Below are 25,753 nucleotides of genomic sequence, written 5' to 3'. Positions count from 1 at the left end.
ACAACATTTTCTCCTCAATTAAAGTAATGTTTTCTCCTTTTTAATCAACAACAACAACAACAATTGTTAATCCAAATAGAGAGAATTTGTTAATCTATGTTGTTACTTTTATTTCAACCAGTTGAATCTCCTTGATTGTGAATCTTGTTTATTGACAACTTCCATCAATCAGTCAAACCTAACAAATCTTTTTCTCATCAATTTTCTTTTTCTATAGTGATTAAATTAATTGTTACTACAATTAAGTGTCCTTACAAGGTTTAATCAATATTTACAATTATTGTCAATTGTGACAATAACAGAAACACCAGTTAACACTTAATCCAATCATCTTGTAACCAGTTGATTGTTACAACAATCAACAGTGAAAGGAGTACAACCCACACCAAAAGTGAAACAATTTAAATTGAGTGAACGCGACGGATTAACACTTGAAACAATTTAAACAACAATTAAATTGTTTTAATGTTTTACATTTGGTAAAATTGATTAAATCAACTGATCAACACAATCACCATGATAAAAGACAGATTATCAGCCCTTAAAGCGGTAAGTTTCATCAAGAATTCATTCAATTCTTATTCTCATTTTTATTATTATCTCAATTCAATCAAATTAATTGTTTTAATTTTCTTCGTCTTAATTGTTTCGTTTTCTCATTGTAAATAATTACAGGCAATCACCGAAGATGATGAAGTTGTTGTTGGTGTTGAAGTTTCAACTGATCATATGGAACAATTTTTCCAAGAGGTAATCATAATGATCGTTATGATTTTCATTGTGAATGACAGTTTTAATTAACTCAAATTTTTGTTGATCATTTGATGACGTTTACTATTAATTATTTTATAATATCATTTGTTTTCTCCTCTTTCCTTTTCAATTGGAATTATAAAAATACAATAGGTTGAAGAGATTCGTGAAAATATTGACAAAATGCAATCAAATGTAGAGGAAGTTAAAAAAATCCATTCTGCAATACTCTCAGCCCCACAAACCGATGAAAGTAAGTTGATTAACTCTGTTTTCTACTAATTATTTACAATTAATTGACGTTAATTTATCTATTTTATTATTATTATATAAGGGGCAAAGCAACAATTAGAAGATCTTATGGCTGATATAAAGAAAACAGCTAATCGAGTTCGTGGAAAACTGAAATGTTGGTCTCAATGTTATTACTTTTTTTTTATATTCTTTTGATTGTAATAATAATATTATTGATGATTGGATTATATTATTTTATTATGTCTTAATGATAACACAGCTATGGAACAATGTATTGAACAATTGGAACAATCTAATATAATGTCAGCTGATTTCCGGATCAGGAAGACTCAACATTCAATGTTATCTCAAAAGTTTGTTGCTGTAATGACAGATTATAACAAAACTCAGACAGATTATCGTGAAAGATGTAAAGCAAGAATTCAAAGACAATTAGAAATAAGTGAGTAGTTCTGTCAATTACAATGAATTAACTGTTGCCAGTTATTAAATTGATTGTGATCTTTCAACAAACCAACAACAGCGAAAAGTTAACCAATACATTAATATACATTTTCCTTTTACTTTTACAATGGTACTGATACAACTAATTGTAGCCGGTAAATCAACAACCAATGAAGAACTGGAAGAAATGCTCGAAAGCGGCAATCCGGCCATTTTCACGCAAGGTGTAAGTTTGTTTGAACATTTTACCACCTCGAAGAAGTAGAAGCGCTCGACCATCTTAATATCGACCATGATGATGTTAACTATATATTCAATTACTTTCTAATTACTGACTAATTGACATTTCTTTTAAATTGTCTCACAGATCATGACGGATACTCAACAAGCACGACAAACTTTAGCCGATATTGAAGCTCGTCACGCTGATATTATCAAATTAGAAAATAGTATAAGAGAGTTGCATGATATGTTCATGGATATGGCCATGCTGGTAGAAAGTCAGGTAAATTGACCCATTTAATTTATTTTGACATAATTACAATGATTATCGTCACTCTATAAATGTTAATCCATTGGTTAATCATTTCATCACATGCAATTCAACTTGTCAATTTCAAACATAATCATTATTTCAAAGTAAACTCATTGAGTGAAAAATATTACCTCGTTTAGATTAACATGATTATGATATTTCAGTGACCATGATTAAAACTAATATAAAGTAAATAGTAAATAGATTTGATTAAACCTCGTGGTCAACATTTATTAGATTGATAATTGAACGATGAATACAATGTCTACCTGTAAATTATTCATTTTGTACATGAAAATTTTGATAATAATCATAATGAAGTAATAGGAATGAGCTTGATTATTGATGATAACAAATGATAAGTGATGGATAATTCAGATTCTGTGTTGCATTCAATTCAACAGCGTGTATCTGATATCATAATATGATGAATATTATGCATTATCATGAGTTATTTTTTACTTTATTCTTAAGTGGGATTGAATTGATTATGGAATCGTTTCCTTAATTCTGAAGGATCCAAGAGAAAGGCTATAAAAAGCATACATTAAGCTCAATACATGAAGCAACATCTTCATTTCTATTATTATCATGATGAAAATCAGCATGAAGATGATGATGAAATAAACAATTTACCTGATTCTTTATTTCCTAGTTAGAGTTTTCCAATTATTCAGCTTTGATTTGTAATTACTCAAAGATAATCATAATGATGATATTGTCTTTCTAATGAATACAAATTGATTCATTTATGATTTTTTTTCCTTTCATATCATTAGATTAGTTATTCCTTAGGTTATCTGAATCAATTTAGGTTTCCATCATTTTGCTAATTGTTTACCATCATTATCTAAATCAATCTACATCTTAATCAATTGTTGTATTGAAAATAAAATTATGATAAGCAAATGAGTTTATGATCATTTCCTTATTTCTTGATTTACCTTCACAATTAAGATGAAAAGTAATAACTATTAGCATAATGTGTGTTCATATCTTATGTTAATTGAACCTTTAATACATTCAAATTGTGATCACAAATTAACTAATTGTATATTAATCACTTTCACTAGAAATTACCAAAAATCGTTAGGGTTGGAGTTGATTGAGAAGACAATTAAATTGTATGTCAAGTTTTTAAGGTTTAATCATTTGTATTATGAAATAAATTTAATAACATTTGATAGAAAAGGTAAAAAATTAATCATATTATCATTGAAAACCTCACGTTCTCATGAAAATGATTATTTGATTTGTTGTTGTGTACAAATTGTTACAACAAAAACCTCTACGACTCTCATCATATAAAATGATCTTTATCAATTATTATGTTAACAATTAAGATAATTAGATTTTCAATACAAATTCATTTGTTTTGTTCTTCATTTTTCTTGTTATCATTTGATTACCATGAGTAAATCATAATAAACACAATCAGAGTCATCTAGTTTTCCATTTAAATTGTAATCATAAGGAATGAGATATTTTCTTCAACAATTTAGCAATTTAATCGACTACGATGATTAGATGATAAATATAAACGTAAACGTTGAATAAGATAATCTGAATAAGATATATAAATTCAATCAAGATTAATTGGTTACCAGCAATAAATGATGAAACTAGTGATCTTAATGATGTTTCAAATGAGTTACATGTTATATTGAATCAGATTGTAATTAAATCATGAGAAAACCAATATTAACATTATATTAACAAGATTTTATGATGAACAAAAGTTTCTATCAATGAAAAGTTGAACATGATCAATTGAGTTTACGTTCAGTTTGATTGTTGAACAAAATGAACCAATCATTTAATTGTCCCCTTATAATTTTCACGGTATAATAAACTCAGAGTATTGATCACAATTAGGAGGAAGGTGAAACTGTTAATATCTTCAAGTTATTTTCATGTTGATTATCTTGATGAAATTCTGAGTTTTATTCACCTCATTTCTTTTCATGTTATCCTGAGTAGATACTTAAAATTCAGGATTACCTTTTTTCCTCTTGATTTTTTCTCTCTCATTGTTTAGACAAACTCTTGAAATATACAATATATAATGGCCAATGGTCAGTTATTGTTAACCATTAAAGTGGTCCATTTGAAAGACTCATCAGAATCAATCTCATTGTCGATTGTCACCTTATATTCAATGACGGAACTCACCTTTTCTTTTTTTTTCATCAGAACAAATATTTACATTTGCTTCCATATTCAAATAACATGATGATAACAATTCCCTGGGTTTATTTTTCAATTTCAATCAATGAACATGAAAAGATAATAATCATCTTGATATTGATCCTAATTTACCAACTCTAATTAGAACACTGAATCTGAATAATAACAAAATCTCTGAGAAACTTTACTTAATTCACTCCAATCAGATTCTCATGATAATTCAGTGAAAGGTTTCAAAATTTACCTGAATTTTAAATTCTCTGTTTTTCTCTATCAGTAATTAGCATTATGAATTATTCAACCTTAAAACTGATGGTCTAGTTTTCTGTTATTTTCAATGTTTATTTTACCATTTTATTAATATTTTCATGTGAATTTGGTTGTTCATTTTTGTCTGAATAATTTTCATTCAAAAACAGGAGTCTATTTATCCACTATTCCCAATGAGAATTCAATCAATAGTAAATATTATTGTATGAAAATCTTTCCCAATATTAATTGTGATTTAGTTCACATACACACAAACTGATATTCGATAAGTAATTGTTTCACTAATCTGATTATAATTCAATCATACAAAAGAGATTATTTATCAGATGATTATCACCTAATTGTGATAACCTTTTTTCCCTCGTATTTATCATTCTAATCATGTTCACAATTCCCATGATAGACCAACTCAAATCAATGAATAAAAAAACCATGAAACTTTTCCTATCCCACTACCTTGCAACTATCTTATTATAATAATAAATCTAATAATAATTTAATCAAAATCCATTTATATTAAATTGTTACATTCTAACTGTTTCATTAGCATTTGAATATTATATAACTTTTTTATCCTCGAAAAAAAAAGATCACTATGTAAACTTTGATTCTTAATCCAAATCATAAACTGTTCCCATAAAATTCAAGTTCTAGACTTTTGTAATTATCAATATTTACCAATTTGCCCAACAATTAACACATTGCAATTATAATTATATCAGAAAACTCAATAATCACCCTGAAAAAAACTCTGAGCTTCAAGTTGGATCATTATTCAGATTGAAATGATTAAAAATCGAATACATTTTTACACTTGATTTGATTGTGTTCTTGATTATCAACTGTACCAAATCATATGTGATTATTATCATGGTAATAATGATTAATATTAATAATTGTAATCTTTTTGCTCCAAATTTCCGTTGCAAAGAAAACCTAATGATAAGAGCAAAAGCCCCAACGATATATAAATAATTTCCAGATAAATGATCTTTGTATTAATAACAATTTGACAAGGTAACTGAATAGGAATACTAAATGATAATGATAATAATAATGAAAATATTAGTCGAGGAAAAAAAATGATTAGACCAATTTGATTGATCATTTTGAAAAATGATTAATCAAAGTCTCACTTGTGTTAATATTAAATTGTTTCTCGTTCAATATTTATAATATTAATGGTTTTATCTATGATTAACTTGATTGTTGAAAGAGCTACGGAGAGAAACATTAATACATCTGATCAATTGGATTAATTTACTAATTCAATTGGAATCATTATTGTTTACTAATTGTATTTTGATTGTAAACAAATACACACAATCACTAACTTACCAATTCAACTCAATATAAATGTTATATATTATTATTATTATTAGTTGATTAGTTATGATTAATATTAATTGTTGAAATGTTTTCTCAATGGTACCCAGAGTATTTCCAATTAGTGTAAGTTGATCTAGTTAATTGTCAATAAATAGACTGAAAACATTACTAATCATAGTTAATGAAATTCACCGAGTTAATTAAGATTAACAAGATAAAATTATTTTTACCATAATTGATTTACTTTTTAATTAATCGATTGTCAATCAATATATGTACAGGGAATTTCACCAAATTTCCAGCAAGTTTTTGATTATTCAGACCTCAGACTCTTCTTGTTTTGGGTGCATGATTGTTTTCCGCATTCGAGTCGATTCTGACCATCAAATGACCTTGAAATTGTATCCTGAAAGAACGACAAGAATGACCTTGATATTCAAATACGACAATCGAGTATCGCTCAAACTCCCAAAAGTCTGAGGTCTTGGTGAAATTCCCTGAATTGTATCTCATTAGTTTCATCATGATATGTTAATTAGCCACTGATCAACTTGAAATCTTAATTTAGTTGATTCTTCATACATGGAAAAAAAATATTCAACTGATTAACCTAAATAATATTAGCTAATCCTTGATGATCCTGAAAAGTTGCATCAAAATAATTAACATGTTAATTAAATCCACCTTGAGGTCAAGGTTTATTGAGATGCTTTCAAATGATATTTATTTTTAATGTTCAATGAACATATTGACAACTTGTAACTTTGAGTGTTACAATTAAATTAGAAGGTTAATCAAATTCAATTCAGGGATTTCTGATTAATCCAAATATGAACTTTTAAGGTTTTTCAATCTTCATGTAAATTTTATTTACTATTATTACTGAGGATAAACAGAATTAACTAAATTGTTTCAACTCAATTCCAAGTGAATCGCATTTACATTTTCATGGCGAATTGTTTTTTTCTGTAAATTTACATGTTAATTTTATTCGTTTAATGATTTATATTTTTTCTATTCTTTTCCTTTTCCAGGGTGAAATGATTGACCGGATAGAGTATCATGTTGAACATGCTCGAGAATATATTGAAACAGCCAAACAAGACACCAAAAAAGCCCGTGAATATCAGTCCAAGGCTCGAAGAGTAAGAATCAGTAATGGAAACCCAAATGGAAGATATTGAATTGATGATGAATGTTTTTCTTGATAATCAAATCTAATTACAAGTTGTCATCTTGATTCTAATTCTTAATCATCATCATCATTTTCTTCATCAAGTTCACCTTCCTGTTTCATCTGTACTTACTAATATTATCATCCTTGTCTTTTCATCATCATCTTCTGTTTCATTTCCAATGTTGTTATTTTCTACTTTATCATCTTCAGTTGATGCTCATGATCATCATCATGAAACTTGGAGAAGTGTGTAAATCATTTTTACTCCAGTGCTTCTCGATTGATCATTTACTCAGAATGAATATTCATCTTACTCAAATTTAGTATTCAAGTTCATGAACAAGTTACTAACTCGATGATGACTGGAAATGTTTATATTACAAAAAGAATCAAGAATAACTTGTGAATACATTTGAATACAAAGTTAATCATTCATCTAATCAATGAGAATTATCTTCATCATTAAACTAACCAGTTAACGAGATTTGAAATGAGTTAAAATGAGAGATTGATTAAGATGCAAATTAACTTTAAACAAGTTAATCATTTTGTATCAATTCTCAGTAATAGAAACACCATAGCATTTAAATATCCAAAGGTTATCGTATTGTGCTCAGTAAATGTAATCGTTTACAATCAAGATTTTTACCGATTTTGATCATCTAATTGTAACTCGATTTTCCTTATTTTCTGGTTGGTTAATTGTTACCACAAAACTAATATGATTTTTTTGATTTCTTTTCCACAGAAACAGATTATGATCTTAATATGTTTGATAATATTGGTTATTGTTCTGATCGGAATATTTTCATCAATGTTTTAAATTGTGCAAGGAAAAACTTTGAAAATTCACCAATCATCTTATTATTATCATCAAGATTCTAGATGAATTGAGTTTCACTTGGTTAATTTAAAGGTAGTCAAGCAATTTGGTAACAATCAAATGAAAGTTGACAAAGTAAATATAATTTATTTTGACAATCAAAAGTCAACTAAGTGATGATGATGAGATTTTGTTGAGCTTCAAATTGAGATGAAATTATGATGAAAAAAGTATTTCAAATCTGATGATAATCAAGTAAACAAGGATCCATTAAATGAACGCCATAGTATCTTTCAAATTAAGTCATCGTCATGATTTTCATCATCATCTTCATCATCTTCATCATCTTCATCACCTTCATCATCGCCTTTACCCTAGTCATTTACAGTTAACCTGTTGTTGGTTGTGTCCAGTAATCATTATAATTTAATTCATCATAATATCCTACTTCTTATACTAATTATTTTGATTACTAAATGTACAATTACAATATCATCTCCAAAGGACTAACATATCATCAAGTGACCAATGATAATCAACGATGACCATCCCTGGAGTTTTTTTTAATCTCACCTCCAATTGACCAAAATACAAAATCGGACCATAAGAAAATATCATTTGAATATATTGAGATAGTTAATTTAAATTGACACCAGTGATTCAAATTGGACCATGATAATGTTTCCCTTCATGATTAGATGAAATCAGAATTGCTTTAAATTGCAATAGTCTTAATTACTGTTATCATTATGTATTAATATGTACATTTATGCATTTAATTGCTAATTTATATTTATTTTAATTTCTCTCGTTGTTTTTTTTGTCTAATAGTAAATATTACTAATCAGATTAACTCAATCATTGATTTGGATTCAGTTGATTTATTAATATTATCACAAGAATATTGAAAATTTGTTTGAAAACTTTACCAACAATCAACTAACTGTCATGAAGTTTTCTCATTTAAATGGTCAACAATTTAAACTTAATCCAATCTGATCAGTTAGTTAAGCTTATTAACTTTTATGAAATCTCAGCAATGAGAGGAGAAAGTTAATCATCAAATTAAATCTGAATCAACAATCAACTGAATGGAAAATAAATTGTTCTGATTGTATTTAAACTTGGAAAAGCATCTGAAATGATAACAATAAATTGTTACTGATAATTTATTTTGACAAAAACTAAATCAATTTTGTTTTGATAAGATTTAAGAGGAAAAAAAAGATAAATGAGTTAATTACAATTAGTTTATTGTCTATTTTGACAACTCCTTTGAGTGTAACATTGATAAATTAATGTTCAGTTAGACAATAAAGCCAAATGATTAATCCAATTGTTTTGACAATGTTTTTCTCAAGGTAACTTGATTAACTTGAAGGTTATTATTTCAATTGTGATAATCTTTGATCACTTTTATTTAATTTAATTGTGTTGAGTATAAATAACAATTTCCTCCTGTTCCTTGTTAATTTATCAATGAACGATTGTTACAATCAACCAGAATATACTGATTATGATATTTTCAGTTTCATTGATTGTTTCTTAATACTTGTACTTGTTAATGTCTAATATCAATCAACAAGTATTTCATTAAATTTGAAGCAGATTTTAAGGTTAAATTGGAAATTTAATTTCGATATGATTAAAGGATATAATAGCTGTACAGTTGATTGTTTACAATTTAGACTTGGGTCAATAAAACCATTCGAGAGCCTCCGGAAGGATTAACGATTAACTCTAATGAATCGGACATTTGGAAAGTACCGATTCGAGCGTCGTCTTCGTCTTCTTCCCATAAGTCGACGACTTTGAATTTAGAGTCAGAATTTTCATTTGGAAGAAGTGTTTTCATTGAAACGGTGAACTAATTTAAAGAGGAAAAATAGAGCAATTAGTTGATTAAAGAGGAAGAATTTGATTGTTAACTTACATATTCAGGATTACCAAGAGGTTGATCGTTGTAGTAAAGAACGGCGTAGATGGTTTTACCGTCTCTTTGGGCCATTTCCTTGGTCCAGGCTTCGAAATGACGATCCTAACATTGGAATATAATTTCATAAGTTACTAATATTCATTGGTTGATTCATCAAGTGTTCACTCACTTTGCCCTTAGGGTTATCATAGACCATTCTTCGAGCCATTTTACCAAGACTATCTTGATCCACTTCGATCACTCGACGATTCTTAAGAATCTTTTTAGCTCTTTTTGATATTCTTCGTAAATCGTTTGACATGTACAAAGGTGATGACCACATTGACCAGAAAGACATTTGAGTTTCCCATTGAGTTTCAGATAATCCAAAGTTACCAATAATCAACATGTCAGGATCTAACCACATACCAGGTCCTATTAATAGTTAAACACAAAAGGATTAAATTATAGATGAATGATCAATGAAGCAAAATCTCAGTTTACCATTGTAACGTCCGAAAGTATCTTGATAATCTCCATAGAATTGAATAATACTGGAAACACTACTCCATGAATCCCAAACATCATCATGGTTCCTGTACATGTTACAGTATTTTGAGATTGATTCATAATTGGGAGTAATGTTGGCGTTGAATTGATACAATGGCCATTCGCAGTGATAAATTATTGGAGCACCTTAGCAATTTTTAGATGAGAAAAGATTGATTAATCGTATGAGGATTAAAAACAAAATGTCCATTAGATCAGCTTACCGGTCTTATTGAAAGCAGTCGCCATTTTGGGATAAAGTACATCAAAGTTTTTAGGATCTTCGAAACATCCATCAAATTTGAAGGAATCGACTCCCCATTCGGCAAATGTTTGAGCATCGATATCGAAGAAGCCATCCCCAGGTCCATTCTGTGCAGGATAGCTGTCGATAAAATCATCATATTAGAACCGAAAAAATTAAAATTTTACCCGAAGATTTGGACATTCGACTTACCCTGCACAAGTCAACGGACCAACGTCCCCATAAAGACCAAGTCGAAGTCCTTTCGAGTGCATCCAATCAGCCAAAGCTTTAATTCCACTTGGAAATCGAGTTCTATCAGCAACTAATCGCTTCGTTTCATTGTCTCTCTCATATTCTGACCAACAATCGTCTATGGCCACAATATCATAACCAAGTTCAACGTAGCCATCTTTAATCAACTTCTCGCCCATTTGTTTGTACAAATCTTCATGAATACAAGTATCAGGATATTTAGCACAATCAGTTACACAAGTAAATCGAGCCCATGATAACCAGCCCATCGGAGGCTTAAGGGCAAGGCCATTGTCAAGTCCATGGACAGTAGCAATCAGAGGAAGTAGAGCAACAATTAAAAACTTCATCATGATGACAATGAGAAACTGTCAACTAATAACTTCCTAGAAAATTAGACAATACATTTATATACTTTCACAAGGAACGACAAAATATCATAATTTAGTAATTAAAGTTAATCTTCCTGTTATCAAACAATTAACTCAAATTATCTAGTCTCACAGATCGCACAAGATATCAGATTAATTGTAATCCTGTAACTAAAGCTTTGCTCAATTAAACTAATCATCTTCATCCAATAAACAATCATTATGAGAAATGGATCAATTTGAATCACTATTAATAATCAGTGATTATTGGGATATCCAATCACGAGAAAAATTTTCATCGATGAAACTTACAATCAACTAGATGATCAAGACCTTTGTAATTATCGTTGCAACGACAATCAGTTAATTCCCCGAGTTGAGGCAAAACAATATAATTGTTACCTTTGTTTATTTATCTTTATTGAATCGGAGTAATTTAAGTAATTATAATTGAGACAATTGATTGTTATTGTTATTACATAAGTTAAAGATGAGTAAACTGTAAACAATAATGAAAGGAGAATCAACTTAAAACAATTGATTAGATGAGGATAATAAACTCAATGGTTAATTTGTTTAACATGTAGAGACACAATTTAGATTATCCTTCAAGTTGAACTGATGCAATTTATTTGAATCGAGAATCTAATTTAGTAAAATAGTTTGACCATTACAAAAATTGATCCATCATGATGATTACTGATTGTAATTCTTAAATAATTGTTGTTGAATGAATACTGTTTCGTTTAATTAATTAGTTGTTGATTCGGTTCAATGAAAGAGGATTTGAGATAAATCAGTGAGATTGAAATTCCCATGTAATCTGTACGATGAAATGAAATGAGGAAACAATTGAAACTCCAAAGAAAAAAGTTTCCTCTGGACAATCAACAGTTAGGAAGATAAAGATGACAATCAATTGAGTTTTCTCATTGAGAAAATTATCGAAAAGAGTTTACTATTATGTAGTAAATAGATTTACGAGCATTTTTTTTTACCAATCAAAACAAAGATCATTAAGTTTGCTCATTGACAAAAATTAGTCTTTGTTTGAATAATATTGGAAAAACAATTTACAAAGTAGAAAGAAAAACAAATTAAACCAATATAAGCTAAATCATCTGGTAGGTTGATTGTTATCAAGAAATCAGATTAACATTTACATTATATAAGAGTAAAATACTGTAGTAATTAATGACGATTGTGATCACCAAAAAAAAGCAATGAGCGTTAATCAGTAATCTTTGGTTCCATTTTTACTTTAATTGATTTTACTTAATCACAATGAACTTGTGTTCTTAACAGCATTGAATAGATTCCAGGGTTCGGTAAATATTTGGGTTGGTAATGGTGCACAATGTTGTTCATTGAAATCGACGAAATGTTTAGATGCCTGACAGAGATTGACAATTAGGAAGAGTTAGAATTTGAATGTAATTCTGATTGGAAATTAACTTACAAGGAATAAGATTAATTGGCTTCTCTGGATTGAGTCCAACTCGTCGCCGATCATTAATGGATATTGAGACCTGTTTTCTTCGTCCTCTTTGATGTATGATTTAAGCATCGACATACAAAGAGATGGATCGACATTTTTACTACGACTCACTGATCCTGAAGATGGATGAACAAAAAAATGAGGAAATATTATTGGCAGTTAAAGTAAGGAAAAATAATTGTTTTCTTTTTCTAATCGATAAGATAATATTCTTATCGTGATATTGATATTGACTCACTTTGATTTTCAAGGCCACCAGATAACCATTTATCTAATATTTCACAAACTTTATCATCTCTCATGAGAATTGGAAATCGAGATTTGAATAATTTATTGAGAATATCATTGGCTCGATTAGTTTTGATTGGTTCATCTTCTCGAATATTGATTATTTCATCTTGTGTGCGACGGATAATAAGAATTGGACCAGGATATCTTTCCAAATGAGCGGAAACGTTAAGATTGAAATAGTTTTTCACCATATTGACAACCAGCGGTTTCCATGTTGAAGGCATTTTAGCAATGGCCAGAGGACAAAGATCGTCAAAACAAGCGTCTAAAATGAGGCCTTTAATGTTGGGATAAGTCATTGCAGCCCATGAAGATGAAAATCCACCGATTGACCAGCCCATGATTAATATTGATTTCTCATTAAAACCAAGTTTATCAATAGCAAACTTGACAACAACATCAACTGCAGAAACTTCATTCTCAGGGAAAGGTATTCCGGTACTTCCACCGAAACCAGGGTGATTCCAGCCAAGAACTGAAAAATCTAAGGGAAATTGAGAAACAACAATTAACAACAATTAACTTAAAGTTAACCTTGCAACAATTTGTACTACCTGTGTGAAGAGGGGTAACTGTTATTCCTGTTTCATAAAATCCAGCGTTTCCTTCACAACAAATAACCAAAGTTTGTCCAACTGTTCCAACTGATCTTCGATCAACAAACATGGCGTCAATTTCATTTCCATCATGTGCAAGTAATTTGTATCTTCTTCCCTTATGACGTTCAACGAGTCGTTTTCTTCCATCAACAAGAGTTGGATGGACAAGAGTTTGAAGAAGTGAAACAGAACCAGGATAAATCATTCGACGGCCAAATGTATGAACAGCAAGAAAAGATAACACGTTACATGGAATAGATAGAATCTTATCTACCAGAGTGTTATTGTGAGATCGTCTTGCCAATGGAACAGGAGGTTTACCAATTTCTGCAAGACTTGATTCATTCCATTTAAAATCAACAGGCCAATCAGTAAATTCAAAATCATATCTGTTTAACAAGAAGGTTGAATTTTTCATCTCCTCTGGTGACATTTTCTTGACACGATTAAGAACAGAGATGAAATTTACATATTCACTGTTTCGTAGTCGTGAGACTCCTCGAGTTATAAGTGCAGCAAATGCAGCGATTGATAAGATTCCACCAAGACGAACAACGGTGGAAACATATTCATGAGAAACTGAGACACTTGGACTCAAGGTAATGAATCCACGGCGATGGAGGAAAAAGAGTAAAATTGGTGATGAATAGACACCAAGGGAACAAGTGAAGACCATAAAACGAATGATCCGATCACTAATCGATTCGATTGCTTTGGCCTGGTAATCACGACCCTAATCAAAATAGAAGGAAGAAAAAAAAAGAAAAGAACAAATTTATTATTCGTTAATGGGAAAGTAATTCAATAAATTGTATTCTAAGGTTTTCAAGTATCAACCAAATTTTCTCAATCATTTCCTCATATTTAGTATCTTCTTATAGATGAACACAATTTTCAATCAAAAAAGAAAATGACAAAAAAAGCTGATTGACTAACCAAATAGACACAATAACCAATCAATGATTAACATTAATTACAACACAGAGAATTAATTTCAATCACCAAAAATCAACTAATTCTCTTGAACAAGGAAAAAAAAAACAATCACATTAAGACAAGAACAAGTAAACAACAATATTGAGAAAAGCAAAAACAGTGAATCTAAAAACCTTTGGTTAGAATAAAAAATTGATTGTTACTCGTTAATTAGATGAAATTTAAATTTCTCACCGTAAGCTCAGCAGTTCCATGGACACGGTAAAGTCTCGGACCAAGAATACAATTGAGTAATGATGAGTTAATCATGATGGTGATTAAATGATTAAGTGAAAATATAGAGATGAAAACAAATTTCAATCTTCTGGTAACTGGTTAGTTGCTAGGCAACGGACTCTCTTTCAGTCTTGTTTACTTTTTGTCTTTGTTCAAATCAAGTTACAAATTGAAAGAAAACAAATCAACTAATTGTGATTACAAGTTTTAATTTCCTTAAAAGAGAGCCAATTAAAACAATCAACATGTAAATTAGCGTTTCTGGTAAGTTTCATTCATTTCCTCGTGAGGTTTTTCCTCCATTGTAATAATTACTCTCGGTGTATTTGTTGTTGTTTTGATTTACTTGTTTGTGTGAATTTAATTTTAATTTGTTCTTTATTTTAATTGTCTTTTTTTTATTTCATTAGATTTCTGTGTAATCATGGTTGTGATTTTGATTGTATAAACGGAAACCCAAGGGTTGGGGTTAGAAATATTCAAATGTCAAGTTGGTTTGATTTCTTTTGATTTTGATTGAATAGAAGAAGAAAAAAAAATCACAAAATGACAACGGTGAAAATTTCGGTTTTCATTTATGAAAATGGAGAAATTATTGATAGAACAATTGATAAATTGATTGGACCATCACTTGAATTTACTGAAGATTTGATTGTTGAAATTTGCCGAGAACGTAATATTGGTCCAATTGCCCGTCATCTCTTTTCACTTTACTGTCCAAAAATGAACCTTTGGTTAGCGATGAATCAAAAACTGACAGAACTTGATTATAACTGTAAATTTTTACAATTAAGAATAAGGTATAAACCTTACGATCTCAGGAAACTAATTGTAAGTTTATTATTTTTTTTTCCTCATCTATCTGATTAATTGATTTACTTTTTCCTTTTTCAATACCTTCATAGATTCTTGATGAAAATGCCTTCAATTATTACTATTGTCAAGTGAGAGATGTTTTCAGAAATTCAAAGATTGAAGATACTGGTCAATTGTTTGGTTTAATTATCACCGATTTATTGATTTACCTGCTGGAGAGAAAGATACCTGTGGAAAATGCTCTTAATCACATTAAATCATTGAGAGATTTTGTTCCAACACCTTATAAAGCTGAATCAAAATTCTTGAAGGAATTGAAAGGAGCTCAGATTTTACATACGCTCGCAATGGCGAGTCACGCAGCGTCCAACAACGATGGACTCGGTAAAAGTCAATTCGTTAAGAAAGAATTTATCTATGAGATTGTTAATTACGATAAAACGATAATCAAAGATCTTGGATACGAGAATTTCACAATTTACAAAGCAAGGTGAAGATCGAAAAGATTTTGATCAACTTTTCAATGAGGATCAAATTTATTAATATAATTTTTTTATTATTTTCTTATTGTTTTTCAGTCGATTTGAAAAAGCAAACGGGATGCCAGGAACCAATGAATTTCTCCTTCAGATCAGGCCATTTCAATCGGTAGACATTTTCACCGCTCAAAAAGCTAATCAACCGGATTGGAATTTTTTCTGTACAATTGCCGATATTTGTTTCATTATTGTTCAAGATCATGGGGTTGAGATATCACGGAAAAATGGAACACCCGTTTTCTTTGCCATTTCCGATAAAATGATTCTTAAATCATTATTATCCCTTTTGGAAGGTTATCATAGACTAATCACCGGAGATTCAATATGTATCTGTGAATATGTTATGCCTCCGTCGATTTTACAATTTAAAGAGATTCGTTGTCATGGTCCGATCAGTTTAAACGACTCACTGGCCATTTTTCTTGACAAAAGTCAATGTAATATTGGTAATTTTTTAATTCGTCACGATGAGAAACGTTACGAATATGTGGTTGACGTTTGGGTTGGGCCAGGAATTAAAAGTTTCAAATCGTCAAGAAAATGGACAAACTAATAGTATTAGATCAAGATGAACATTTAGCGACCTTTTCTACATTTGATTCGCTCAAAAAAGAGCTCAAAATTTCCTTCGACACCAATGGTTGCATCGAATTGAAAACTTGTATTCCACCCTTAGGATCTAACATATTCAAATGGTGTATTTTATGCTGTGATGCAGTTAAACAGGAGAAACTTGAAACACCCGAAAGTATTATCGTTAAACTAAATTTCAACAATTACTTAACCAAAGATAATCGATTGGAAACAATCAAAGATAAATCGTTTCGTTACTATTTGATTAACGATGGCGACGACAAGTTACTTTGTAAAGTGCCTACGATAGACCAACGAGTAACTCATTTTCTCGAGCAATTAGATTATTGGAGTAGTTTAACTTCCGATTTAATTACACGAACTCGATTCATCTCAATTCGTCCTCCTGCTTTCGTTCGTGATTATTTTCCATCAGGACCTTTGGATGAGTTTCTCCGTCGAAATCATTCAGAAATAAAAACCTATGAGTTAATTGAATGTGCCATGTATTTAACTCGAGCTTTATGTTATCTCCACGAGATTGGATTAACTCATGGGATGATTAGATGTCGAGCTTTATTGGTCGTCGAAAGGTCAAACAGAAGATTCCAAGTGAGACTCGGTGATCCTTTTATTCACCTTGATGAAAATGGAGATAGACTTTGGATACCCAAGGAATATTCATCTAGTTCAGAATCGCTTCCATTATCTGTTGATATTTTCGCATGTGCCACAACCTTATGGGAGATATTCAGTCTTGGTCAAAGGCCTCCAGGCACCGATGTTTATAATTTACCTCGTCCACTGTCTTGTCCATCACCTATTTGGCAATTGATTCACAATTGCTGGCAACCCGATCCCGAACAGAGGAAACACCCAATGGAAATGCACCGAGATATTCGTGAACTTTTTCTCCGTGAATATCAACTCAGAGGCTCAGGTTCACCTTCACATTACGCTTATATTGAAGAAAGTGAGCACAAAAAGAGGTCGAGTTTATCTAAATTTCTTAATAAGTTGACCACCAATTACCGAGTATCATCAGAATATGATTACCGATTGGAGGAAGATGATGAATGTAGTGTTGATTACGAGTATGACACTGATTTGCCTTGGGTCATTCCGGTTAATCATCTTCAAATAGCGACTTGTAATGGTCGAGAAGCCATTTTGGGAACAGGGGCTTATGGCGAAGTCTTGAAAGCTCGGTATCCTGCTGATTCGGATAATTTTGTGGCCGTTAAGCGAATTAACCGACGAGCAAAGGAACGTAATGGTCAAAGAATCATCACTGATGTTGAACGTGAATTCCAAATAATGACCAAAGTATTTCATCCAAACATCGTCAGCATTATTGGAATAGTTAAAGGCAAGTTCGGTGATCGTAACATGTACAAGATTTTATTCATTCAACTTACTTTCTTTTATTTCTTTCCTTCAGATCCTGAGATAATGTTAGTCATGGAATTCATGGAACTTGGATCTTTGGCCAAATTTCTTCGTAAACTGGAACCTAATGAATTGAAATCGATACCATTTCAAAAATATGCTCATGACATTGTCTCTGGAATGGAATATCTTGAAAAAATGAGAATCGTACATAGAGATCTTGCCGCTCGAAATATACTCATGTCCTCGACTGACACTGTAAAGATATCAGATTTTGGTTTAGCTCAATCACTTGGACCAGGAGAGGATGTTTATTTTGTCAGAACCCTCGTTATTTGCCATTTAAATGGTTAGTTTGATTTACAATTTAGATTGATTAAAAATTTAACCGAAATATATTTCATCCTAATAGGTACGCACCCGAATCGATCAGAAATGATCCCATTTTTACTCATAAATCTGATGTCTGGAGCTTTGGTGTCACTTTATGGGAACTTTTTAGTCTTGGTGCTATTCCAGATTACCCAGTTACTAATAAGAATTCAATTGTTGATTTAATTAAATTTCTAGAAGGAGGAGGAACTCTAAGCAAACCTGACAAAGGAATTCCTAAAACCGATAAATTCTGGACAATTATGGTTAATTGTTGGAAAATCAGCTCATCAGAACGTCCTAATTTCACTCAACTACAAAACGAAATCAATAAAATCTGTAAAGAAATTTAATTGAAAAAGTTAATTGTCCAATAATTTTCACCAAATTACCTTAAATGTACAAAATTCAATAAAATAAAATAATTTATTTTCAACTAATATCACCAATTGAGACGAATCATTATATAAAGACAATCAATTAATTGCTCGGCAAAAAGTTCAATGTAAATTAATTAATTATCTTAAAAACAACAATTTCCAATAAATCATAATTAAAACAATCGTGATCAAATTTAAATGATATCACATAATCAACAGACACATTCAATTAATAACTGATTAATTACTTAATTGTATTGAGTGAAAAGTAAGCAGATGTAATAGTTTATCAATTAAATGATTTATTATTTTCTATTTAATTTAGACAATTAATTGTTAACAATTAAAAGTGAAGTAAAAAATTAGTTAAAAACCAAAATAAATTGATCAACAGCAGTTAGATGATTAATTAATTACAACCAGAGAGAGATGAGTATATAAAGAGGAATCGACGATCAAATTGAATCACAATCAACTGGTAGTTCAATCAAATTGTAATGTTCATTTCATTATAATTTAATACTAGTGTTTAAAGTTAATCAAAGATGAACAATTTAATTATATCATTTGTTTTAATCGGTTGTTTCAATTGCATAGCCCATGGTTACAATGTACCCATCGGGTTAGGAGCAAGTACTCAACAGCAACAATTTACTAATAGTTATGGACAATCATCGATGGGTATTGGCGGACAATCAAGTAAACAGTATCAATCGAACTCAATGGACATCGGATCGAGCGGCGAAAAAGTTGTTTCCTCACAATCGGTATCATCTTCGTCGGGTGGAATGGGTCAACTTTCTCAATCAACTTCATCGGTCGGTGGTTTAGGTGGATCAGCATCTCAAACGGTCTCATCTTCAATGAGCGTTCCAGCCTCGAGTTCACTTTCATACTCGAGTGTTTCGGGACCTTCAATGATTCCAAATGGTCTTAACAACCAAGCCTCATATACTTCCTATCAATCAGGTTTAGATTCAGGACTTACTTCCGGTGTAAGATCAACCTCATCTTCAGTATCTGTACCTGATTCCAGTCCAATGGGTGGTTTAACTTCAACTACAACAACAATAGCATCTTCTTCATCACCATCACTCCCAACCTCCGGTACTTCATCAATGGTCATCTCTGATTCATTAACTGGTAATGTCGATGATAATATTGACGACGATGATGATGTTAATAGTGATAATCGATTCCGAGGCTCATCATCAACAATCTACAGACCCCGAGGACCTTTTGGATCTCGATGTGAAGACAATGAAGGTGTTATCATCTATATCAAACCCGAAAGTAGATGGGGACGAATTGGCCGCCGATCATTTGCTCGAGCTGCTACTACTTCTATTAGACACCGAAGACGATTCGGTTCAACTGGTTCCATGAGCGACGATTATGATGATGATGATGTTAATGATGAATTCAACGATAACGACGATAATGATAGTTACGATTATAACAATCGAGACCAAAGAGATCGAATGGAAAGAAGAGACATTCGAACCGGATTAAGAGTTCACCGTCGAGGATCAATTGATAAATCAATTTCTCTAATGACTGACAAGAATTCTGTCAATCAACGTTCTGACGATTTAACCGTTCGAAATGAAGATTACCGAAACAACCATAAATCGTCAACATTTTCCCGATCAAACCTCTACGATACCAATGAAAGTAATCAACAATTTGATAAATCAGCAACAATCGAGGTAAACAAACGAGTAAATGTAAACAATGAAGCTAATTATCAAAACAATCGACGGGTCTCTCGAAGTAGCAATGTAAACAATCAAAATTCAAACCTCGAGTCAAATGTTAATTATTCATCAGATGTTTCCGATCTCAATTCAGTGAATCAAATTAATCGAGTTAATCGAATCAACCGAATCAACCGAATCAATCGAGTCAATCGTATCAACCGAGTGAACAATATCAACTCAGTTAATGAACAGTATGATGTTAATGATGTTAATTCAATTAACAATATGGTTAATGATGAGCAAAGATACAACAATGTAAGAAGACAATCAGCCACAAGTAATCATCAAATCCATCGAAATGTTAATTCAATGAACAATCAAGTTGATATTAATAAGTCTCGATCATCAACTAATTATCAAACATCAAACAATATTAATTCAGTTAACAATCAATATGATACTCGATCATCAACACTTAATAACAATCAAATTAACAGTAACAACATTGCCAATCAATATGAAACCTCCCGATCATCAAATATTCAACAATCAGCCAACAATCAGTTTAACCATCGATCAACAGCCAACACTAACAACAATTATATCAACAATCAATTGGATCATCGATCAACTAATATTCAATCAAATTCTAACTCTTTGAATAATATTAACAATTCTTACGATAATTCAGTCTCTCGAAATGTTCAACAAACTTCATCAACCAACGTTGCCAATTCAGCGATTAACAATAACAGTGTCAGTCGATCATCAAACGTCCAACAATCAGTTAATTCCCTTGATTCAACCTACAATCAAGATCATAGATCAGTAAACAATAATGTAAACATAAATAATCAACAATCAGCTTTAATCAATTCGCAAACTTCTTTGAAAAATACTAATCAATTTGATGTGAATCGATCAACTTCAACCGCAGCAATTTCCAGTAATTCAGTTAACAATCAAAACTTAATCAACTCACAAGTTAGTCGATCATCAACTGTTAACAGTAACAATAATGCCGTTTATGATTCTCGAAACTCTCAATCAAATTCATTAATCAACAATGAATCAAACATTAACCGATTATCGGTTGACCAAAATACCCAACAGAATTCAATTAACTCAGTTAACAACTTGAACCGACAATCAAGCACCAGCTCATTGAATGCTTACAATTCAGCCAATGTCGCCCGATCATCAACCGATGTTTCATCCTTATCCTCAGTAAATAACGTAGCTAATTCCGATTACAATTCAAATTCAATCAGTCGATCAGCTAATATCAATTCAAACTCTCAGCAAACTTCCCTTAATTCAGTCAACAATTTGAACCGACAATCAAACCTAAACTCAATGAATGCTTACAATTCAGCCAATGCCGTCCGATCATCAACCGATGTTTCATCCTTATCCTCAGTAAACAACGTAGCCAATTCCGATTATAACTCCAACTCAGTTAGTCGATCAGCCGATATCAACTCAAATATCCAACAAAGTTCAGTTAACAATTTAAACCGACAATCAAGTACCAGTGCATTGAATAGTTTCAACTCCAACATCGCCCGATCATCAAACGATGTCTCATCCCGATCATCAGTCAATAATATCGCCAATTCTGATTATAATTCAAACTCAATCAGTCAATCAGCTAATATCAATTCCAACACTCAACAAAGTTCAGTTAACTCAGTCAATAGTTTGAACCGACAATCAAACGTAAACTCAATGAATGCTTACAATTCAGCCAATGCCGTCCGATCATCAACCGATGTTTCATCATTATCATCAGTAAACAATGTAGCTAATTCCGATTACAATTCAAATTCAATAAGATCATCAAATGTTAATTCAAATTCTGTTAACAATGCTTACAGTTCAAAAAATGTTCTCAATCGATCATCAAATGATATTAGAAGTTCAGTAAACAATCAGGTATCTTCTTCCTCAACCAGTAACAACAATCTAATTAACTCATCAAAGTCTTTCAACAGTCAACAACAATCAACTAATTTACAAAATTCAGCCAACTCTGATTACTCTTCAAGTAATATTAATCGATTGTCTTCAACTTCACAATCAGCATCAGATTTGCGAAATTCTAATTCAGCCTTTTTATCCTCCAACAATCAAAAGTCAATCTATGATTCTAGTCAATCATCATCAGCTAAATCAACCTATGGTTCATCAACTAATTCTGGTTCATTTAATCAGATGAGCTCAAGCTCAGCCAATAATGGACTTGGTTCATCTACCACTTCAAGTGTCTCATCAAGTTCAGGAGGTGGACTCATCGGTGGTGTTTTAAACACGGCTACAAACCTCTTAGGAGCTGGTGGTAGTTCAGGATCATCTAACGGTGGACTAATTGGAGGTGTATTGAACACTGCAACTGGTCTCCTTGGCGGTGGATCAAGTTCTGGATCAGGTTCATCTTCTAGTTCCATGTCATCTCAATCATCAGGATCAGGATCAGGATCAAGCTCAGGATCATCATCATCATCTGGAGGTCTTCTTGGAAGTCTATTAGGTGGTGGATCATCTAGTGGATCCTCAGGCGGTGGACTTCTTGGTCTCGGTGGATCAAGTTCAGGCTCAAGTTCGTCCTCGGTCAGTGCAAGCGGATCATCAAGCGGAGGTCTCCTTGGAGGTCTTCTCGGTTAGAAAACGATAGAGAGAGCAGAGGAAACAAATGATAATCTCCAACCAATGACTCGGAAAACAAATGGACAAATGATACAAAAAGTTAATACAATGGACATCCAGAAATCACAGAATCCAAATTAATCTCTAATCAAAAATATAACTGCTATAAACTGTAATCAGACCATTTCCAATGAAAACAATTAAATTATCAATCAGATAAAAATCTTGCTGTCAATCATTTGAGAGACGAAAAAAAAAGTTCAAATCGAGAAACGAGCAAAAAGTTTATTCACTTTTGATGAATGTTTCAAATGATTCCACCGAGAGAATGATATATATAAAAAAACATAATCGATTTCAAGTCACAATGATTTCGTATTCTCAATCAATCACTAAGACACATTCTAGAATCAGAATAAACAAGCAGAATAGCTCATGATAACTCATCCAACTCGAAATTGTAACAATATTTCACTATAAACATGATAGTATTTAAATATAATATTCGTATGCAAATAGTAACAGAGTAAAAAACATCCCAAAAACTGGAGTAAAAGTATATTTACAAAAAAACTAATCTCCACTGATGGTGAATAACATTGCCGATAATATCCAATTTTATCCAATCGCTTTTACTTCAGATGATAACCTGAGGCTACTCATGGTAATTTCCACCATCACCACCACCACCACCACAAGAATAACACCCTCAGGTATTTATTCAGAGTTTCACCCATCCAGAACTCGAGAGACTTATTGATAATATTTTATTGATCGTTAATATTACATAATATTGAGAATATGTAAGATAAACAAATAAACCTCATGGAAAATGAATACAGGGAGAGGAAAAAAACTTTTTTTTTCTCCAAAATTCTCAACATTTATTTACATTGAAATTCATTGTTATTCATAATAGATTTGATACTCTCAGTGAGTTAATTAAAGATGATTAACATCATGATCAGAATGATAACAAGCTAAGAGGTGGCAAATTAAACGGTTGAGGTAATAATTTTGTATTAGAACTTTTTTTTCCTCTTCTTCTTTTCATTCCACCTTACTTATCGGCCTCAGCGAGTTTTATTCTGTTATTATTCAGTTTATATTGATATTATTCTGATAATGATAATATGGGAACTCAATTTTCAGTTTGATCGATCAATCAATGAACAGTTGAAATTTGTGATAGAAAAATGTTATTATCAAGCAACAGAAGTTCATTGATGCATGAGTATATTGTTCAGAAATATGGAATTCTGATGTAATAATAATATATTCTTTCTGTTCTTTTCATGATAATAAGCATGATAAGAGTGATGAGGAAAAAAATGGCAATAAAAAATTACCTATATTTATAGAGAATTGACAGAAATTCGAAGAAAACAATTTTAACTCGATTTTGAATCTCATCGAGGGAAATCAAACTTACCATGATTACTGAAAATTCTTGATTGTTATCATCAGTTATTGAATTAATTTGGTGACTTTTTTTTCATTCTCGACTCATTGTAAGTCAAAGTTCACCAATAAATAGTAAGTATACCTTATGTTTACCTCGATTTCAATGTCTTCAGGGTAATTGGCAGGTAAATTTTCAGTGCCAATATCGAATCAACAAAGTTGCTTAGACAAAATTATCTCTCAAAAAGTTGAACTTTTCATTGATACAAAAAAACTGTAGTAATTTTTTTGTTTTCACTCGATTAGAACTGATTGTATTAATAGTAATCTCTTAGTGATGAATTGAATTTACTCAATGAACTTTCACTTAGTCTGATTGGTGATGAAACATTATCACAATTTAATAAAGCAACGGGAGAGAATGAGAGAGAATGATTTGTGAGAGAGAAAAGGTGAATGAGTGAGCAAGTGAGCTTTTTGTTTCAATATTTACTCAATTTCATGTAGAGTAATTTACTTGATTTTATTGCATAATTGCATCATGATGCTGTTCAAGAATCATGTTCAGATAAATTCATAATTCTGAAACATGTTCAACCTTTACACTCATAATCATCAAGTAATATTATAGTTTTCACTTTGTATTAATACCTTATCTCATTATTTATCCCTGGATGAAATATCATCTTGGATGGATAAGGTTATCATGAAATGAGTCAAGGGAAAAGATGAGAAATGATTTGATTCATTTTCAAGAAAACATTTCAATTAAAAGAGAGAGAGAGAGAGAGTTAAGGATAGATGATAATTGATAAAGTTCTGAGAGTTTACAATTGTTATATAATAACATGGAATTGATTTCATTTCAGTTTCTACTCTTCTCCCTGATTGACTCATGATGATTTACTGAGAATAACTTTTACCAGTAAAAAAAAAGGTAAAGAATAGAGTGAAAAAAAGTGAGAAAAAAGTTCCAACATTTTTACTCACTCATGAAAACTTATTTCTTTATAATAGTTCATTTTCTGATGATTTCATCAAAGTTTCCATCATGGGTACACACACCTGAGTTCAAGAGTGAAGATAATAAAGTTATACGTTAACTTGATCTCATTGATTGAGCCCACAATTCACCTTACACAGAATTCTGATTTCTACCATGATAATATTTTCATCTGGAAATGCTGAGTTATCTTCATGAAATCCATTAGTTGGATAAATATTGCA

At 31.1% G+C, this 25,753-nt stretch overlaps 5 protein-coding genes across 7 annotated transcripts; 3 read left to right on the top strand and 2 right to left on the bottom strand.

Annotated features, from left to right (window-relative positions):
• The first annotated feature begins 7 nt into the window (after nt 1-7).
• Nucleotides 8-8,941, top strand: LOC128390165 (syntaxin-1A-like). Of its 3 annotated transcripts, XM_053349844.1 has the most exons (9): nt 8-549; nt 676-750; nt 907-1,006; nt 1,088-1,162; nt 1,268-1,450; nt 1,605-1,678; nt 1,820-1,957; nt 6,808-6,918; nt 7,699-8,941. In XM_053349844.1, the coding sequence occupies exons 1-9, from the start codon at nt 517-519 to the stop codon at nt 7,771-7,773; spliced, it is 864 nt and encodes a 287-aa protein (XP_053205819.1). In that variant the 5' UTR covers nt 8-516; the 3' UTR covers nt 7,774-8,941. The 3 variants fall into 3 exon arrangements, with proteins under 3 accessions (XP_053205819.1, XP_053205820.1, XP_053205821.1); XM_053349845.1 differs by lacking the exons at nt 6,808-6,918; nt 7,699-8,941 and adding an exon at nt 3,968-5,125; XM_053349846.1 differs by lacking the exons at nt 6,808-6,918; nt 7,699-8,941 and adding an exon at nt 4,026-5,123.
• A 441-nt stretch (nt 8,942-9,382) lies between these two features.
• LOC128390164 (alpha-N-acetylgalactosaminidase-like) lies at nt 9,383-11,137 on the bottom strand. The gene is made up of 6 exons (XM_053349843.1): nt 10,695-11,137; nt 10,462-10,622; nt 10,193-10,384; nt 9,879-10,123; nt 9,707-9,811; nt 9,383-9,640 (listed from the first exon to the last, which is right to left on the bottom strand). Exons 1-6 carry the CDS (start codon nt 11,087-11,089, stop codon nt 9,458-9,460), a joined length of 1,281 nt encoding a protein of 426 aa, XP_053205818.1. The 5' UTR covers nt 11,090-11,137; the 3' UTR covers nt 9,383-9,457.
• Nucleotides 11,138-11,714: 577 nt separating this feature from the next.
• Nucleotides 11,715-14,843, bottom strand: LOC128390163 (phosphatidylserine lipase ABHD16A-like). Its single transcript, XM_053349842.1, has 5 exons — nt 14,666-14,843; nt 13,451-14,228; nt 12,844-13,380; nt 12,567-12,721; nt 11,715-12,500 (listed from the first exon to the last, which is right to left on the bottom strand). The coding sequence occupies exons 1-5, from the start codon at nt 14,738-14,740 to the stop codon at nt 12,387-12,389; spliced, it is 1,659 nt and encodes a 552-aa protein (XP_053205817.1). The 5' UTR covers nt 14,741-14,843; the 3' UTR covers nt 11,715-12,386.
• A 177-nt stretch (nt 14,844-15,020) lies between these two features.
• On the top strand, nt 15,021-18,836 carry LOC128390162 (tyrosine-protein kinase JAK2-like). Its single transcript, XM_053349841.1, is given in 7 exon segments — nt 15,021-15,538; nt 15,613-16,013; nt 16,102-16,580; nt 16,583-18,004; nt 18,077-18,346; nt 18,349-18,373; nt 18,437-18,836. Coding segments are annotated over 7 exon segments (3,195 nt in total). The 5' UTR covers nt 15,021-15,253; the 3' UTR covers nt 18,750-18,836.
• A 485-nt stretch (nt 18,837-19,321) lies between these two features.
• On the top strand, nt 19,322-23,140 carry LOC128390101 (putative uncharacterized protein DDB_G0286901). Its single transcript, XM_053349766.1, has 3 exons — nt 19,322-20,813; nt 20,919-22,904; nt 22,965-23,140. The coding sequence occupies exons 1-3, from the start codon at nt 19,322-19,324 to the stop codon at nt 23,138-23,140; spliced, it is 3,654 nt and encodes a 1,217-aa protein (XP_053205741.1).
• The last annotated feature ends 2,613 nt before the right edge of the window (nt 23,141-25,753 follow it).

Source organism: Panonychus citri, unplaced genomic scaffold, assembly GCF_014898815.1.
Source record: "Panonychus citri isolate SS breed McGregor unplaced genomic scaffold, ASM1489881v1 Contig00115, whole genome shotgun sequence".
NCBI lineage: Eukaryota > Metazoa > Arthropoda > Arachnida > Trombidiformes > Tetranychidae > Panonychus > Panonychus citri.
The sequence above is the reverse complement of the archived record's forward strand: the minus strand, read 5'-3'. Positions and strand labels throughout refer to the sequence as shown.

What these genes read in the sequence shown, in the direction of transcription:
- LOC128390163 (XM_053349842.1), bottom strand. Translation starts at nt 14,740, where the DNA reads ATGATTAACTCATCATTACTCAATTGTATTCTTGGTCCGAGACTTTAC. An exon ending in AGTTACCCCTCTTCACACAG is followed by an intron (nt 13,381 to 13,450) that starts GTAGTACAAATT and finishes AATTTCCCTTAG; the next exon opens with ATTTTTCAGTTCTTGGCTGG. An exon ending in GCCAATTAATCTTATTCCTT is followed by an intron (nt 12,501 to 12,566) that starts GTAAGTTAATTT and finishes AATCTCTGTCAG; the next exon opens with GCATCTAAACATTTCGTCGA.
- LOC128390101 (XM_053349766.1), top strand. Translation starts at nt 19,322, where the DNA reads ATGAACAATTTAATTATATCATTTGTTTTAATCGGTTGTTTCAATTGC. An exon ending in AAGAAGACAATCAGCCACAA is followed by an intron (nt 20,814 to 20,918) that starts GTAATCATCAAA and finishes ATATTAATTCAG; the next exon opens with TTAACAATCAATATGATACT. An exon ending in TGGATCAAGTTCTGGATCAG is followed by an intron (nt 22,905 to 22,964) that starts GTTCATCTTCTA and finishes GATCAAGCTCAG; the next exon opens with GATCATCATCATCATCTGGA.
- LOC128390164 (XM_053349843.1), bottom strand. Translation starts at nt 11,089, where the DNA reads ATGATGAAGTTTTTAATTGTTGCTCTACTTCCTCTGATTGCTACTGTC. An exon ending in GGTCCGTTGACTTGTGCAGG is followed by an intron (nt 10,623 to 10,694) that starts GTAAGTCGAATG and finishes TTTTATCGACAG; the next exon opens with CTATCCTGCACAGAATGGAC. An exon ending in GACTGCTTTCAATAAGACCG is followed by an intron (nt 10,385 to 10,461) that starts GTAAGCTGATCT and finishes AAAATTGCTAAG; the next exon opens with GTGCTCCAATAATTTATCAC.
- LOC128390165 (XM_053349844.1), top strand. Translation starts at nt 517, where the DNA reads ATGATAAAAGACAGATTATCAGCCCTTAAAGCG. An exon ending in AGTTCGTGGAAAACTGAAAT is followed by an intron (nt 1,163 to 1,267) that starts GTTGGTCTCAAT and finishes ATGATAACACAG; the next exon opens with CTATGGAACAATGTATTGAA. An exon ending in TCAAAGACAATTAGAAATAA is followed by an intron (nt 1,451 to 1,604) that starts GTGAGTAGTTCT and finishes AACTAATTGTAG; the next exon opens with CCGGTAAATCAACAACCAAT.